This window comes from Lissotriton vulgaris, chromosome 12 (assembly GCF_964263255.1).
Source record: "Lissotriton vulgaris chromosome 12, aLisVul1.2, whole genome shotgun sequence".
NCBI classification, from domain to species: domain Eukaryota; kingdom Metazoa; phylum Chordata; class Amphibia; order Caudata; family Salamandridae; genus Lissotriton; species Lissotriton vulgaris.
In genome coordinates this window covers 365653040-365669125 of record NC_141700.1, presented here as the reverse complement: position 1 = coordinate 365669125, position 16086 = coordinate 365653040, and the positions used below count along the sequence as shown (strand labels likewise).

The following is a 16086-nucleotide window of genomic DNA, read 5'->3' as shown; positions in this document are numbered from 1 at the left end:
ACACCCTCCAGTTTTCACCCTAAGACACTTCAGTTAGTCCTCCTTGGGGTGCCAGTAATCCTCGCCTGTGCAAACAATGATTTTTCTTTCATGGATTTTACAAATGTAGGTGTCAGCAAGCTCTTTCAAACATCAGACAACAACTTTCTCAATACACTTTTTTTTTTAGCTGACAGTGTTTATAAAATTTCAATTGCGGAATTTTCTTTCCATTCACACTGTTAAAAGTAAAATATAATTATGTGATTTATAGAAATCTTTTACTCTGTACAACACATTATACAGTAACCTAGCTATCAGAAGGAAATCTCAAAAGGCAAGTTGATGTGGGGAGTGTATAATAGATTTTTAAGCATTGTGCCGTGTTGTGTCCTGTGGCAGGGACTATGCGCGAAGGTCTTTCCCTTGCTAATGGTAATGGATGCAGGCTGCATATGAATCAGAAGTTATTTGCACCATTTACACAGCACATAGGATTATGTACAATATCAGAAAAGTCAGAATCTTTGCTCAGATAAAAATGGAGGACCAGAACACTGAAAAAACAGATTGATTAATCTCCTGCAGTATTTTTATCACCCTGAAATACTCAGTTTAATGGGTTCTCATCTCTGCTCCTTACTTTGAAACTCTTACTTCTCAGTTTCTTAATACATCCCAGTTATAAAAACCCCTCCTACCAGAGCTATGTGATTACAGGCCTCTTTTGTGTGTCAGTGAGCTGTTTTGCAAATGTACTATACATATGTGGCCTACGCATTGGTGGTGCTATTTCCACCTACCAGTGTTGCGAAGCTACATCCTGTTCTACACTGAAAGTGGGAAATCAGGCTCATTTTGCAGCAAAGTTTTCTTGTGAATGAGGCTGCCTCCAACTTTTGGAGGAGCTGTTTTGGGGTTGGCTTAATATTTTATGGAAATTCTGACAATAACCTTGGAGGATGGTGAAATTCCCAGCTCTTAATGCCAATACTAGAAATGTTCCCCTAAAAGTGCTGATATTTTGTCGATGCCCACGTATCTTGCCTCCGTAACTTACTGGGGACACGTGTCCAAGTATGTTATGGATTTTTGCCCAGAGCTCATTATGAAAGTCTGCATCTTTTTCATGGCAGGCATTAATAGTGTTAAACGTACCAAAAACCGTAGGTAGGGTGACTGAACCTCAACCCTCTTTGGTAGAGTTGGCACCACACCTTGGCAGGGCGAAGAAAGAAGCAGCAGAGGTGGCTGCCAGCAGGTCACCAACTATGTGTATTAAATTGGGTAGGTAAGGCTCCATTGGTGTGGATTGTGTGTTTGCCAGATCCCCTCTAGCTGCCCTCCTCTAAATAAGGTCCAAACGCCACGATCTGCACTGGTTGGATTCCGTGTTAGCCCAGGACCATACTGTATCACTGGGGCCAGGATTCCCTGGAATGAAAGTGAGACATTCCATTGAAATGTCATGCCAATTATTTATTGATTTTTCAAATGATGGAGCCCCTGTTACTTTTACAAAAGGCACGCGTGTTCAAAAGAAAGAGTAAGATATACCTCTCCCAAAACAATGATGGGCAGAACAAATCAGAATATTGCATTTAAAATTGTGTGTGCGCCAGAAAACGTAAATTAGATGTGAAAGAAATTGAAAACGAATTGACACTGTCGTTGGCAGGTTTTCTCTTCACATTCAGAGTGTTTTGCATTTTTCATGCTTGTCCTAATTCGGCACCTCGACAGTTTGCCGTTTTTCAAAAATGCAGGTCACACAGTTATCACTAACAAACACCTTCCAGTCTTTTTCCATTAGTTCAGCTTTCTGAACTGTCTTAACTGCAGTATTTATAAATAAATTCGTGTTAATTCTCTACCTTCCATACTGCACGTTTCCTTCTTCTATGTGGGTCATGACCACATGTTGGACTACATTACTATTTGGGAATTTGAGCAGATAGCTTTTCCCCCATATTTCTTGTACCTAATATAACATAAAGTTGGAATTATTTGGGCTACAAAGAATACTTCTCATTTCAACAACATCCGATTCAGTGGGATGGCATGCATTCTCCAGCAATAGTAGGCACAGCATTTGGCTGGAAGTAGAGGCGCAGAAGTAACAATCAGTAAATATTTTAGAAGGGAAGTGAGAACCTACATTCGACTGCATAACTTTGGCCCACGTTGTTGGCTCTAAGGAATTTGATTAGCCGTGTTTTAGAACCACGGGCACTGTAATTTGTCATAAGCCTAGAGTTGCCCACGCAGCACTGTTGGCTCTTACATGCCGTTGTGTGGAAACTACATTTTTAGTTTGCTTGCACTCCAGGTCTGAAAAGAGAATTGCATCCTCTGGTGGAAGATACAAGTATTACCTCTGTTATTCAAAATGTTACCAACTATTTTAGCTGAGTGTTTTTTATTTTAAATTTATGCGGTGTGTGGCCTTGTGCCTTCCTCGGTGATGATAAACAGCACAATACATTGACACTCACAATTATAGAGGATAATGAATATAATTTATACAAATGATGCAACTGTTTTTAAAGTAAACATTAATTCGCTCTCTATGTCTTTCTTTAAATGTTGTCAAGGACGGCTGCACATTTTGCTTTTAATAGCTGCATCACATTTCCACCGGAAAGCTTCTCATTTGGTGTTATTATTTACCTGTGTAGAAGAAGTTTGATACAGTTTCATCTCCTAAAAAAATCCACAAATTCAATAAATATAAAATAGTATTATATCTACAATGTAATATTCATGACTCGGGACTCACAACCCTAAGTAGCACAAACTTTAACATTGCAATTTCGAGTTGATACATTCCATGAGTGGGTGTTAATAGTAGTGTCATCGCTTGACTAAATGTAAAAATAACTAGTCATTACAACCTTTAGGTTTTGATTTTTGTAAAAAAAAATTGGAAAAATCTTTTTTGTGAGATTAGATGGTATTCAGCTCTAAAAGACTGTTCCTGTAAAATATTCTTTGGTCAAAAGGCTACTTTGAATTTCCCGATTACATTTGAACTATTGTTTTTATCTAGTTGAGAAACAAATGTGCTACTTCCTCACATATCCTTATGGTTAGTGTTGGTGCACCGCTTTGCCTTATATTAGTGCCTTTGCACTTCACTGAGAGTAGTACTCATATTTGACAGGATTCAGTTAGATATCTACTATGATCCTCTGAATACAGTATTGGCCTTTGAAATATGATTTTGCTAGATCAGAAACAACACTAAAACCACAGAGGTAACTTGAATGATAATTTTTACTCCTTACGTTCTTGCAGTGTGGTCACTAACAATGTGCCAATGCGCACTAGGGAGGTGGAGAGTATCCATGGTGTATGTTTTCCTCCACTTCGTGTCCTACGGCAAAATAGTTTCTTTTATGCTCCGAAATGTCTCTTAGTCATATGAGTGCATTGAATGCAGCCGCGTCACACATTGGTATCAAACAAGTGCATAGACTCTGTACCAACAGGCAACAATTATTCTCTCCAGTTGTGGTCCCCAAATACTTGACTTCCTTTCTACAAGGGAACCATCTGTCTTTTCTGCTAGTATCTCCAAGCCAATTCCTGCTGCTTTGTGAAAAGGACGTTGCCCAATGAACTAGAGACAGTGTTAGTTAATGGGACAAGGAGTCCCCTTGATATTGCACCACTAGTGGTGATATTTAGCTTCAATGGTGGGTTGGGTGTTTTGAATCCTATATCTCTAGAAGTACTCATCCTACTAGAGCAAGAAAAGTTTTTATTTTGTTCTGAGCCTCAAAGGATCCCTTAAATATTACAGATCTTGGTTACCAAACTAAATAAAAAATTAGTTGCCTTGAATGCCTCTTTCTACCTTTCTCCAACACAAACATCTTGTGATCGCTGTATTTCTGTTTTGTGATGCCTCTTTCAAATTCTTATACCTTTTCTTCTCACATGGCTAGCTTTAAGCCCATGCTGTAATTATGTGATGTAGGAAGTACAGACAAATGTATTGCTTTTATGCACATAATGATGTGAAATGGACCATTTACGAGAAAGTCTTTAGGGTACATGATTATATTGTACTGCGTATTTTTAGCACTTGGTTTTGTTAGCTGACAACCAGAGCTCTGCCTCTCTGCGCAATCCCTTCCTGGCTTGTCAGCAAGCAGTGTGTTGCTTGTAGCAACCAGTGCTCCGATGTCTGCAAGTGGTGTCTTGCTTACAAAAGACCAATCCACTGCTTGTCTCAAGCACCTCATCATCTCTACCATCTACCCTGTACAAGGTTCTTGCTCACCTTGTAAGAGCAGAAAGGAAAACGTTTAGGAAGAGCAGGGCAGAAGTGGTTGTTGCTGAAATGTAGAATTACCTCCCCAGCTGGTGAGAAGAGATGTTTTATTACCCTTTTCGAATAGAGTTTATTACTTGCTAACTAATTCTGTAAAATGAATCACCCATGGACGACAAGGCAGAAATTCCTCATTTCTTTCACTCTGTTTTGTTTATCTGGGGACTAACTTCAAGAATAAGGCAGCTAGGAGAACTACTGGGTATAGGAGACACACTTTGTGACACTACCCTACAAGGACGGAATCCTCATAAATACTGACCCGGAGCCAAAGAGCCAAAAGGATCTAAACAACGACGAGGAACTGTCCACATTGCTGTATTCTCAACAGTGTTTTTCTTTGTCACAGGCCTGCTGTATTCCCCGCCGACTCCCTTTTTGCTCTATGCAGAACGACATGGCGCTTGAGGCTGGCATTTACTCAAAGCAGCTTTGGAGCATAGCCATCAACACATCTGCTTATCCATTTGTAAATGTGACACTAATCTAGGGGTCACTCAAAGAGTAGAATTGCCAGATACACAGAGCTACATGGTTGTTGCTCTGCTCCTATTCAACTTTTGGTGCTCTGCCCATATGTCTAACTCCTACCTGACGTATGGCTACTCAGACTCTTGTCTCCGATAGTGTTTTTTTTCTCTCGCTTGCATGGGTCTGCTTTCTGTTATTCTCCAATATTTCCCACTCATATCACATATACAGTGCCTACATTGATGAGCTGTCAATCTTTTTGATAGATCATCACTTCAGGTATGAGTATCCAACACGGCTACATCTTTGTCTTACACGATCTGCCATTAAAGGTCCTGTCCCCGTTATTGAGGATTTAACTTACATTTTCTTGTTGATACATATCCAATACTATATCTACTCTATTTATTATTTTCTTTTCAATCTTTTTTAACATTCGTAACACTCCCTGTCACAGTCATTACCTTTTCTTCTTCTCTCCTTATTTCTATTCCTTTTAGATGGAAGCGTCCCCAAACGTCTTTCATGAGTTTGTTCCCCAATGCACTACTCCATGCTGATTAGAACAATGCCTGATTTTATAATCACATAATGAATTTTTTTCTTTAGCTTTTTCAAGCAGGTAGGTGATTAGTACAGTCTTCACTAGTATGTTTCCCAGTATGCCCTTGTTTTGTGTTACTACTTATAAAAATACCTGTGAAAAATCTGCATGCCATTCTTGCGCTTGGAATAGCCCAGAGGGGAGAAAATGCATAGTCCATTGTGGTGTAGCCCGCTGACATATTGAAAACTTTGGGTTTAGAAGACTTGCAATTCCATTTTTTTGTGGAGGCTAGTGTTTGTCTGTTTGAGAGAGGAGAGAGAGAGAGAGAGAGAGAGAGAGAGAGAGAGGGAGAGAGAGAGAGAGAGAGAGAGAGAGAGAGAGAAAATTAAGCTGAGAACATGGGCCCCTATTAAAAAATATTTATTCAGGGATATTTTAACAACTACACCTATTCTGGAAATGTTAACAATTTAAAAATTGTAAAGAGGTTGTTGATGCTATTTACAAAAAATCCTCTGCTTTATGCCTCCTTCACATTTAATTTATTTTTTTAACAAAGTAATGGTTTCATATGTTTCAGAAAAAATAATTTCATAACTACACATCTTGGCCCAAGATGGGCAGCTATCCAATGATTTTTGAGTACATTAATTATCATTAGGTTTGGGAGAAAGGAGGACTTACAACATGTGTATGAATCTTTAATAAAAAGTAAATGAAGTCCCTAGCTTTAAAGAAGGTAAAACATTCTTCTATTATTGTTTTTAGGACTTCATACTTGAACATTACAGTGAAGAAGGGCCAGATTATGAAAATGAAATTGCAGACTTTATGGATCTAAGACAAGTACGTTTGGATACCTCATTCTGATTACAATGTGTACTCTATGTTTATTTTTTTCACTTGCCTAGAAATTTTATATGCAAGGATTTGTTAAAAATGTATCTTATCCTTTAGTTATACCCATTTTACAGGTTGACGTTCGTTGTTGAATAGTTGTAGATGTTTTTACTGTATGTGTAATCTTTGAGTATTGTGATGTTAGCCCCGTCTATCCGCTTTTTTGATAATGTATAATCAGCATGCAGTGTCACCCTTTCACTAGATGTGTTATTGTCTTTTCTAAAGGCGTGTCGCACTCCTAGCCGGGATGACGCAGGCATAGAATTGATGATCAGTTATTTCAATCAGCTTGGCCTTGTCGAAAACAGGTTTTTTCCATCTGGCAGACAAACGGGTATTTTATTTACATGGTAAGAATTTGCTGTATCTTGCTGTATGTTTAATTGTAACAAACAATGGTTGCATGTATGGAAAAAGGAAAATATACAGTGTTTTATTTATTTATTTACACACTTACAGTTCTGATATTAAAAAAAGTAGGCATAGAAAGTCTTACAAATATTAAGTTGAGTGCTAACATCTTGTGTTTAGGTTCTAGACTAAATATCGATATGTTTGTGTGATTTCTGTGGCAGTGTTACTCACTGGCCTTTCAAGTGCAAAACTCAACTCTGGGAAATTAAAAGAGAAGCTTGGTATATAAGAGCATAGGCACCAGATGGTTACATATTGCTGAAGATGATTGTTGAGTGATGCAAATCAATGGCACTACATTACATATAAGAAAACAAGTTACTTACCTGTAACTATAGTTCTCCAGTATTTGTATCTTTCATAGATTCACATAGTTGAAATGGGATTCCCACTGTAAACCTAGAAAGAAGTGCCATGTTAAAAATATCCTAGAAAAAGGCTAGGAAACATTCACTTTAGCAACGTATTCCTATCATTTAAAAAGGACCAAACCCAGCCACTCAGGCTGCAGCCCCCTTGGAACACTCTAATCAGAGACTGCCTTCCCTCAGATTTCCCAACACCAGTGTGAACATGACATCAGTGATAAGTTGAGGCTCTCCGAGGAGAAGGGTGAGTTGCATGTGAATCCATGAAAGATACCACTACTGGAGTTCTATAGTTATAGGTAAGTAACTTGTTTTCTTCGCAAGTATTGGATTTTTCGTAGATTCTCATGCTTGAATCTCAGTAGATATTCAAAACAGTGATGGATGGAATGAGGCTTCGAATTAATCTTAGCCACTGGTAATCACTCAAGCTGTATCCCAATGCATCGTTATTGAGCACACCATGCCCCCTCAGTATGGACAAGCTATATGCAAATCAGTGTTGGCCTTGCTCCAATAGGAGCAGCCCAGCCTAAACTTCCAAGCCATGCCCCTCCTTGAACCGGAACACAAGCTACCCAAGACAGGTTTTGCCCTACTTATGGGTTCATCAGTTGGATACAGCTTGGTTCCAGTGACAGAGTGTGTACGGGACCCACATCTGAGGCGACACAATAAGTATACAAAACAGTGATGGGTGGAATGCTTCAATTAATCTCAGCCACTGGTAATCGCTCAGGGCCACATCGCAATTCATTGTTATTTTGCACACCATGCCACCTCAGTTCGGACTTCCAAATCCATTACCTTGTTGTTTTTGCATTTGCCGCCCTAAGTGTGCTGGGTATGCCCAGACATGGGACCTGGGCTCACTGAGCCACTGGAACCAAGCTATACCTGGCTGAAGAGCCCTAACGAGGGAGAAACCAGTCCTACGTTGCTTGAGGTCTGGTTCAGTGAGGACCTGGCCTGGCAGTTCCAACTGGACTGCTCCCATGAGGAGCAGGGTCAAGATTGATTTGCATATGGCTCGGTCCAAACTGAGGGGGCATGGTGGGCACAAAACGATGGATTGGAATGTGGCCCAAGGGATTGCCAGTGGCTGAGAAGTTCATTTAGTCCATCCATTAACTTGTTGTTTTTGCATTTTCCATCCTAAGTGTGGCGGGTATACCCAGTCGTGGGTTCCCAGGCTCACTGTGCCACTGGAACCAAGCTATACCTGGCTGAGGAGCCCTACCTATGGTACAAGCGGTCCCAGGATGCTTGTTTCCGGTCCAGGAAAGGCCTGGCTTGGCAGTTCGGGCTATACTGTTTCCATGAGGAGCAGGGTCAAGATTGATTTGCATATGACTGGTTCCAAACTGAGGTAGCATGGTGGGCACAAAACAATGGATTGGAATGTGGCCCAAGCGATTGGAAGTGGCTGGGATTAGTTAAATCAGTCCATCCATTAACTTGTTGTTTTTGCATGAATCCAAATAGGTAGCAGTTAAAAAAAAATCATAATATAGATACATAAATATATACATATCATTATTTACAGTTATGATCAAGCATAAAGTCGTAGTGGGATGACATTTTCACTGTGAACTTACCATCACCGGAATAGATGTCTTAATACTGCTTGTCCCGCTGGGGCATCCTTCAGCACTGTCAAATCTAGGCAGTAGTGCTGTATGAATGTGTATCTATTTCTCCACATTGCTGTCTTCAGCCGTCCTCTAAAGGCACACCAGCAAACAGAGCTATAGACATCAACACACTTTTTGTGAAATGCATTCGTACTTTACTTTGCAAAGGTCTTCCTGCTTGTTGATAACAGAATTGTATGACTGTGAAGAGCCATCATGCTATGTCTTGTTAAGAAAGTGGGAAACCTTTCCTGGGAACTCCATTAGCCACTAGCAGTTGACCTGATTTACGAAACCGTGTTCTGTCTAGGTGAAATTTCAAGCACCTCTTAACATCTAGAGAATGTGAAGTCTTTCTGCTACATCCTTTGAATTTAGGAAGAATGTACTCAAAATAATTGGTTCATTGAAATTAAAGTCGGATGTTACTTTCGGAATGAATTTTGGATTTGTTCTTCATATTCCTAGTTCACTTCTGAGTTACAAAAGGGCTCCCTATTGGTGAAAGCTTATATTACGCTTTACTCTCCTTGCTGTTGTTAGTCCTCACAAGAGCACCACTGTCCGTGACAGGCATTTTATTTCTGCCTTATGAATAGGCTCAAATGGGCGTTTCATTAATTGCAAAAGTACTGTATTCAAATGCCAAAAAGGGGGAATATGTTTTACTGAAGGTTACACTCTAAAGAGTCCCTTAAGAAACTCTTTTGATACGCTTGTTTGACCATACATTTTATGACTGAGAAGATCTTCTGCAACAAGATATGAATGCTAAATGCACTCTGATAGATGCATTCTTTAGACCTGTTTGTGCCAAATGTAACAGATAAGGTAGTATCTCCTCTGATGAGGATGTTATGGGATGAATTTTTGATTTCTTACACCATAGAAAAACCCTACCAATTAAAATCGTGCATTTTGTTTGAGCTATGCGCTCTGGCTAAAATGTTCTTATTGGAATGTTTAATGTGCAAATTCATAGTGTTCAGTAGCCAAGCCTACAAGTGTAAGGATTTCAGATCCGGGTGAAGTATTTGCCCTTGATTCATTGCTAGTAGATGAGGAACCAGCTGTAGTAGGATGTGATGTTTCTCTGATAGGCAAAGTAGCTCTGTGAACCAGTGTTGTCTTGGTCAACTTGGAGATGTAAGAATAATCCTGCATGGTTCCCTCTTCATCTTGCTGAGAAATCTTGGCAAAAGAGGTATTGGAAGAAAAGCGTAAGCAAAGATTATCGACCATGCTATCGAACACATTCCCCCATGACCTTAGTATTGGATGCCAGGTTGCGAGGAAGCTGTGTTTTCGATTTTGGAGAGTCGCAAAGTTGGCCAAAACATCATGTGTTCTGTGAACCTGACCTGCTTTTAGAGTTGTTTGATGTTCTATTGACCATTACTATATTATTTGTGCTTCCTGAGATAATTCTGGAGACTTAGTACCTCCTTGTTTGTTGAGATAAAGCATAGTTGTGGTATTGTCTGTCTAAGTACAGTTGATCCGTCTATCCATTTATCCTTGGTAGGAATGTGCCTAAACACTATGCTAAAGCTTTGAGCTCAGAGAGAGTGATATGTAGGCTTAGTTGATATGACTCCCATTTGTGATTTACTTCCAGATATTAAAGATGAGCTTCCCAACATCCTAGGGATGCATCTGCTGTAAATACAAAATGTGGAGACTGAAGTTTGACATCAGACCCGAAAAAAAAAGATTTGTCATCTTCGTCCACCATAGAAGAGCCACTCTCATCTTTGGAGTAATCTGAATTATATTGTCGAAAGATCCTAGAATCTGGAGCCATTGCTCGTCCAGCTCCTCCTGAAAATGTTGCATTTGAATGCTTTGGATGAATTGGGATATGAAAGTAAGCATCCTGGAGATCCAATGATATCATACAGTCGCTGTGATTTCGAAGTTGAAGGATGTCTTGAATCGTCACCATATGACACGTTTGTTTCCTGAAATATTTTAGATTTCTTAAATCCAGAATGGGTTTCCATCCCCCTCACTTTTTTCTTGTCAAGAAGAAACAGGAATAGAAACCATTTACTTCCTAGCTTCCAAGGACTCTTTCTATAGCTAAGCATCTTTAGGATTTCTAACTTCAAAAGATATACATGCTTCTGGGATGTTTTCTGAGGTGGAGTCGTTTGCGGTTTTGGTAATCAGGTGTAAAACCCAACAATCTGTTGTTATTGATTGCTAATGTGGTAGGTAATGTGAAATTCACTCTCTGAGCAATGATGGGGGAAACTATTGTGAAAACGGTGCCTTCATCTCGCCACTGTCTTCATGAGTCGTTACCTTGTGGGGCCGTGCGTTTTTCTTTGAGGTTCTCTTGTGTACGCTGCCGAGAGAGGCTGTCTCTGTGGGTATTGCATTCGAATTTGTTGTTGGGTAGGTCGGCACATTTGATATCTGTACGGCTGAAAACTTCCCCGTAAGAAAATTTCCTCTTAATCCACGTAAAGGCAACCGTTTGTATTACAATGTACCCAACGAAATTGCAGTATCAGTATCTGATTGTATTGATTGTGATGCATCATAAACATCTTTTCCAAAAAGAGTCTTACCATCGTACCATTACAATCTTAATTTGTACTTCTAGCTACAAAGAAGCCACCCTTTCCTACGTAACACAACCTGCGAGTTGCCTGAAACCGGCGGATGCAATATCCATAGCAAAGTCTATAACTTCTGAGGACACTCATTCTCCTTCTTGAACTAATTTCTTACACCTGAGTCTATGTTGTCTGGCAGTCGGTCAATGTAAGGTCCAATAACTGACCACATTCGTCAATCTTAATGACCAAGTTCTGCCTGCGAATTAGCTGCTCTCACTGTAATTGCTGATTTTGAAGAAAAATGTTTTCCGATATTATCCAGATGTCTGCCTTCTCTGACCGGTGGCACTGAGATAGGTACTTATGGATTCTTTGCTCAACACTGAGCTGCCTGAATCAGGCTTCAGGTGTCCAATTAAGCATGTTGGCAAATCATCCAGTGCTTTGTATTTCTTGTCCAATCACACACAGCAAGACTGCTGTGATCTTCACAGTTTTCATTGTCTTAATTTTTCTTCCTGTATTTAAGCAACAATTGGAATTGCTCTGACTGTTTTGTGAGAGGTCTCCTTAAAATAATTGAGGAAACAGTCTGATTGTTTGCCCCAGTATTGGAACTTTCATAGATTCCCATAGCTTGTAACATTCCCGTCATAGGAATGAGAGCATTGGTGCCTCATCTCATTTTGTAGCATATCCACCTCTTTTTGTAAAAGAGACCAAAACCTTGCAATAACCAATCAGATTAGCCTCACCCCATAGAACCCTCCTGAGAGAACCTCAGAGCCTCAGATTTTCTACCGCACGTTGTGCTAAGGGAGTCTCCACTGAGCCCTGCTTAGTTTTCTCTACAACTTTGGATTTCAGCTACTTTTTCTTCAAGATGTCGGATAAAGAAAAGAAGGCTTTATTTAAGGCCTGTTCTACCTGTTCTAAGAAAATTCTTAATGTGGAAGACAAGCATAAGGATTGTACTTATTCCTTGTACCCGGACCACAAGGCCACTGATTGTAAAATCTGCAGAACCTTCTCCACCAAGACACTGAGAGACAGGGAAGGAAGACTTTTTACCTGGCTCCAGAAGATGAAGTCACAGAAGGATGTGATTTCTAGTGACAGCGAGGATTCCTCCTCGGCTTCTTCCTCAAGGAGATCTAAAAAGAGGGGTAGGTCTTCCCCTTCAACCTCAATTGAACCTCCAGCTAAGGCCTCTCAAAAGACCTCTGATAGGTCTCATAGGCCCAGTCCCGGAAAATCTCCTCACCGAGGTGCAAAGGAGAGGGAGGGACTTGTGACTGAGGTAATTTCTACAAAGAAGGTGACTCGAGTACCTTCTGTTGTCTCTCCACCATCTGAGAAGACAAAAGGTTTTAAAAAGCCAGCATCTTTACCTCAGGAGAGAAAATCAGAGAAGAAAACCCATTCGTCGACAACGGCATAATCGGGTACGTCGACGACAGCTGCTAAAGTTCATCAGGCGTCGATTACGGCTCCGTCGACGGTCCCGTCGCTGAGGGCTTTGACGACTACAGCTTCGTCGACGACGCAGCTTACTATGTCAGTGTCATTGACGATATTAATAACCTCGACGTCAAGGAAGATGACGCCGACGGTGGTGTCGACGTTGACGACGATGAAGATGGCTACTATGATACCGACGACGAGCTCGTCGACGGTGCCGTCGACTTCTCCACCGTCGACGATGATCCTTTCTCTGACGACAGTGCTCTCGTTGACGACGATTCCATCGATGACGACAATGTCGTCGACGGTGCATAAAGTTAAAATTTAATTCGAAAACGCCAAATTACACCGGAGATGACATCTCCGCGAAGGGTGACGCCTTTGCCTCCTGCATTACTTTTGGATGAAAACTACTCTGATGAGGAAGATACTCCTTATGGTGATGCGTACAGTCCATCTCAGCTCCAGGTGAAATACCAGGACTCAGATTCTGATGAATATTATGAGGAACAGCGGCAAACCCCCTCCCGGGAGAGGCCTCAAGAACAATCACAGGGTATGGTTTCTATACCTTCCTCCCTAATAAGTGACTTACAGGTCATGTTGATGGATTATAGGAGGAGATTTCCATCCCAACCCTCTGAATCCATTCAACCACCACCACCACCGCCTACTCTATCGACTTCTACTGTTCAACCACCAGAGCTGGAACCTTTGGACGAACGGCAGAATATCACCACGGGGCAGGCGAATGATGATGATTCCTCAGATGATGAACGGAATGTGAGAGAGGTCCCAAATCCGGATAGAGAATGGGACGACTATATCATACCAGATCCCTCTTTACCTGTACCGGATCCTGTAGATTCTCCTCCAGGAGACATCTGAGGTTTCCATAATCTTATGGAGAGAGCTGCAAAAAGATTTGGTCTTCCCGTTCTGGTTGCTCAATCGGACTGCTTTCTCTATGATATTAAAGAGCCTTATAGGAAATCCATCCGCTCTATCCCCATCATAGAGCATGTATGGAGTGAAGGTTATGCAGTCTAAAGCTACTGTTATTCCTGTTCTACCGCGGCTGAAGAAGAAATATAAGGCTCCTGATGGTAGTCCTGCTTGCCTGGTTGGCCAACTGAGGCCGGACTCTGTAATCTCCCAGGCAGCTCAAAGAAAATCGAAGAATCCATTGGCTCCTCTTGCCTCACCACCAGATAGAGAAGGCAGAGGCCTTGACAACGTGGGCAAAAGATTCTCTTCTATGTCCAGCCTCCTGGTTCGAGCCTCCAATGCACTGGCAATTTTTATGATTAACGGATCGCCAAATGCGGTGCGATTTGTCTCCTTTCGTTGATCAGTTACCGGATACTTCCAAAGCGGATGCAAAGAAGATCCTGGAGGAGGGGAAGCGATCTTCCTCCGAGATTATTGATTGTGCCATGGACAACTGCTTTTCGCGCCTTGGCAGGTTCGGATGTCCTGAGGAGATAAGGTTGGCTTCGGGCTACCTGGTTTCGCCCTGACGTACAGAATAAGATTTTGGATTTACCATTCGATGATGACATGCTTTTTGGTAAGCATATAGATGACGCCTTACAGGACATCAAGAAGGACACGAAACGGCTAGGTCCTTAGGCATGTTACAATATCGCAGGGTACCTTTCCTAGGGGCAAGAGGTTAAGGTTTTTCAAACTACAGAGGAGGATACCAACAACGCTACTCCTATTCGCAATCTTCGCAGACTTACAAGCCTCAATACTCTCAACGCCAGGGCCAGTCGGCGTCTTTCTCTCGCCAACCTGCAAGAGGTCGACAGGGGCGTCAAGGGATAGATTCTTCTAAATGTCAATATCGGCCTCTCTGCTTGGTCTACTGTTCCTCCACCCCTGGAAACATCAGTAGGGGGCAGTATTTCACACTGTCTGCGCAGCTGAAAGATCATAACATCAGATTGGTGGGTTCTCAATATCATTCGGTTTGGCCACACATTGGAATTTCAACACCTCCCACCTTCCAGAGCCCCTCGCACAAAACATCTACAGCTTCTACGTCTCGAAACCCATCAACTGCTCATCAAGAGAGCGATAGAGCCTGTACCTCTATCTCAAAGAGAAGAAGGGTTCTATTCCAGGTTTTTCCTGGTTCGCAAGACGGAGGAGAAATGGCGCCCAATTTTAGACCTGAGGAGCTCAACACCTATCTCATAAAGCTGTCATTCCGGATGGTATCCCTTCACAATTTTTTGCGCCTTCTCAATCCAAAGAGATTACATGGCAACTCTGGATCTCCAGGACGCATATTTTCACTTACCGATCCACCCAGCTCACAGACGATTCTTAAGCTGAACAGTAGCTAAGAGCCATTTTCAATTCAAAGTCTTGCCTTTTGGGCTCAGATCCGCTCCTCGGATATTCACGAAGGTTTTAGCCCCGGTGGCAGCGTGTCTCAGAAGACAATCTCTAGAACGTTTTCCCTACCTAGACGATTGGTTGATAAAAGCTCCATCTTCTAAAGCAACTAAAAGAGCAGTCAAAAGTTGCATTCGACTTTTCGATCTTCTGGGTCTACAACTCAACAGGAACAAATAGGTCCTTCACCCATCCAGGTCGGCCAAATTCCTAGGTTCCATTCTGGGTACAAGATGCTGCAAGGTTTTCCCATCGGAGGAAAGACAAAGAAGGCTCATTCTCTCGGCTTGTCAATTGCAAAGGAGACGATCTCTATTGGTCCGTCTGTAAAAGTCGCTCCTAGGATCGATTTCATCCTGCATACCCTTAATTCCTCATTGCATACTACGTATGCGCCCGTTGCAGGAGCAGCTAGACAGGCAATGGCGCCAGGCAGGAGGCTCATTCGATGACAAGATAATGGTCGCATCTCTCATGAGGAAGGCGGCCAATTGGTGGACGAACAAAGACAATATCTCAAAGGGTCTCACTTTCAAGATTGCTCCATCTCCCTTGGTTCTGACCACGGATGCCTCGCTGGAAGGCTGGGGAGCTGTTTTACAAGACCTACAAGTGAGCGGTCATTGGATGCCAGAGCAGCGTACTTTCCACATCAATCTTCTGGAGCTCAAGGCAATTCATTTAGCTTTGCAGGTTTTCCTTCCAAGAATTCAGATTTCCACGGTACTGGTTCGTACGGACAACATGACGGCCGTGCATTACGTGAACAAACAAGGCAGAACAAGATCTCTAGTTGTATCAAGGGAGGCCCAAGACATATGGGAATGGGCAATTCTCAACCGAGTTTCTCTCTCAGCAGAACATCTCCCAGGTACACTCAACACGACAGCGGATACTTTAAGTTGTCTGAAATCAGTCTGTCACGAGTGGGAACTGGATCAGGACACTCTCGACGGAGTCTTCGCATGTTGGGGCACTCCGTCCATAGACCTAT

The 16086-nt window shown here is 41.8% G+C and overlaps 1 protein-coding gene across 2 annotated transcripts in view; it reads left to right on the top strand.

The window, feature by feature from the left end:
• The window catches only part of RHPN2 (rhophilin Rho GTPase binding protein 2), a 286819-nt gene that overhangs the window by 181682 nt on the left and 89051 nt on the right, over window positions 1–16086 (top strand). For both annotated transcript variants that reach the window (XR_015302422.1, XM_086945136.1), the window contains exons 5-6: window positions 6105–6182; window positions 6465–6589. Coding sequence is in view for 1 of the 2 variants with exons in the window: in XM_086945136.1 (XP_086801262.1) it covers window positions 6105–6182; window positions 6465–6589 (203 nt within the window). In the remaining variant the exon portion in view is untranslated. The remainder of the gene's footprint in view (window positions 1–6104; window positions 6183–6464; window positions 6590–16086) is intronic.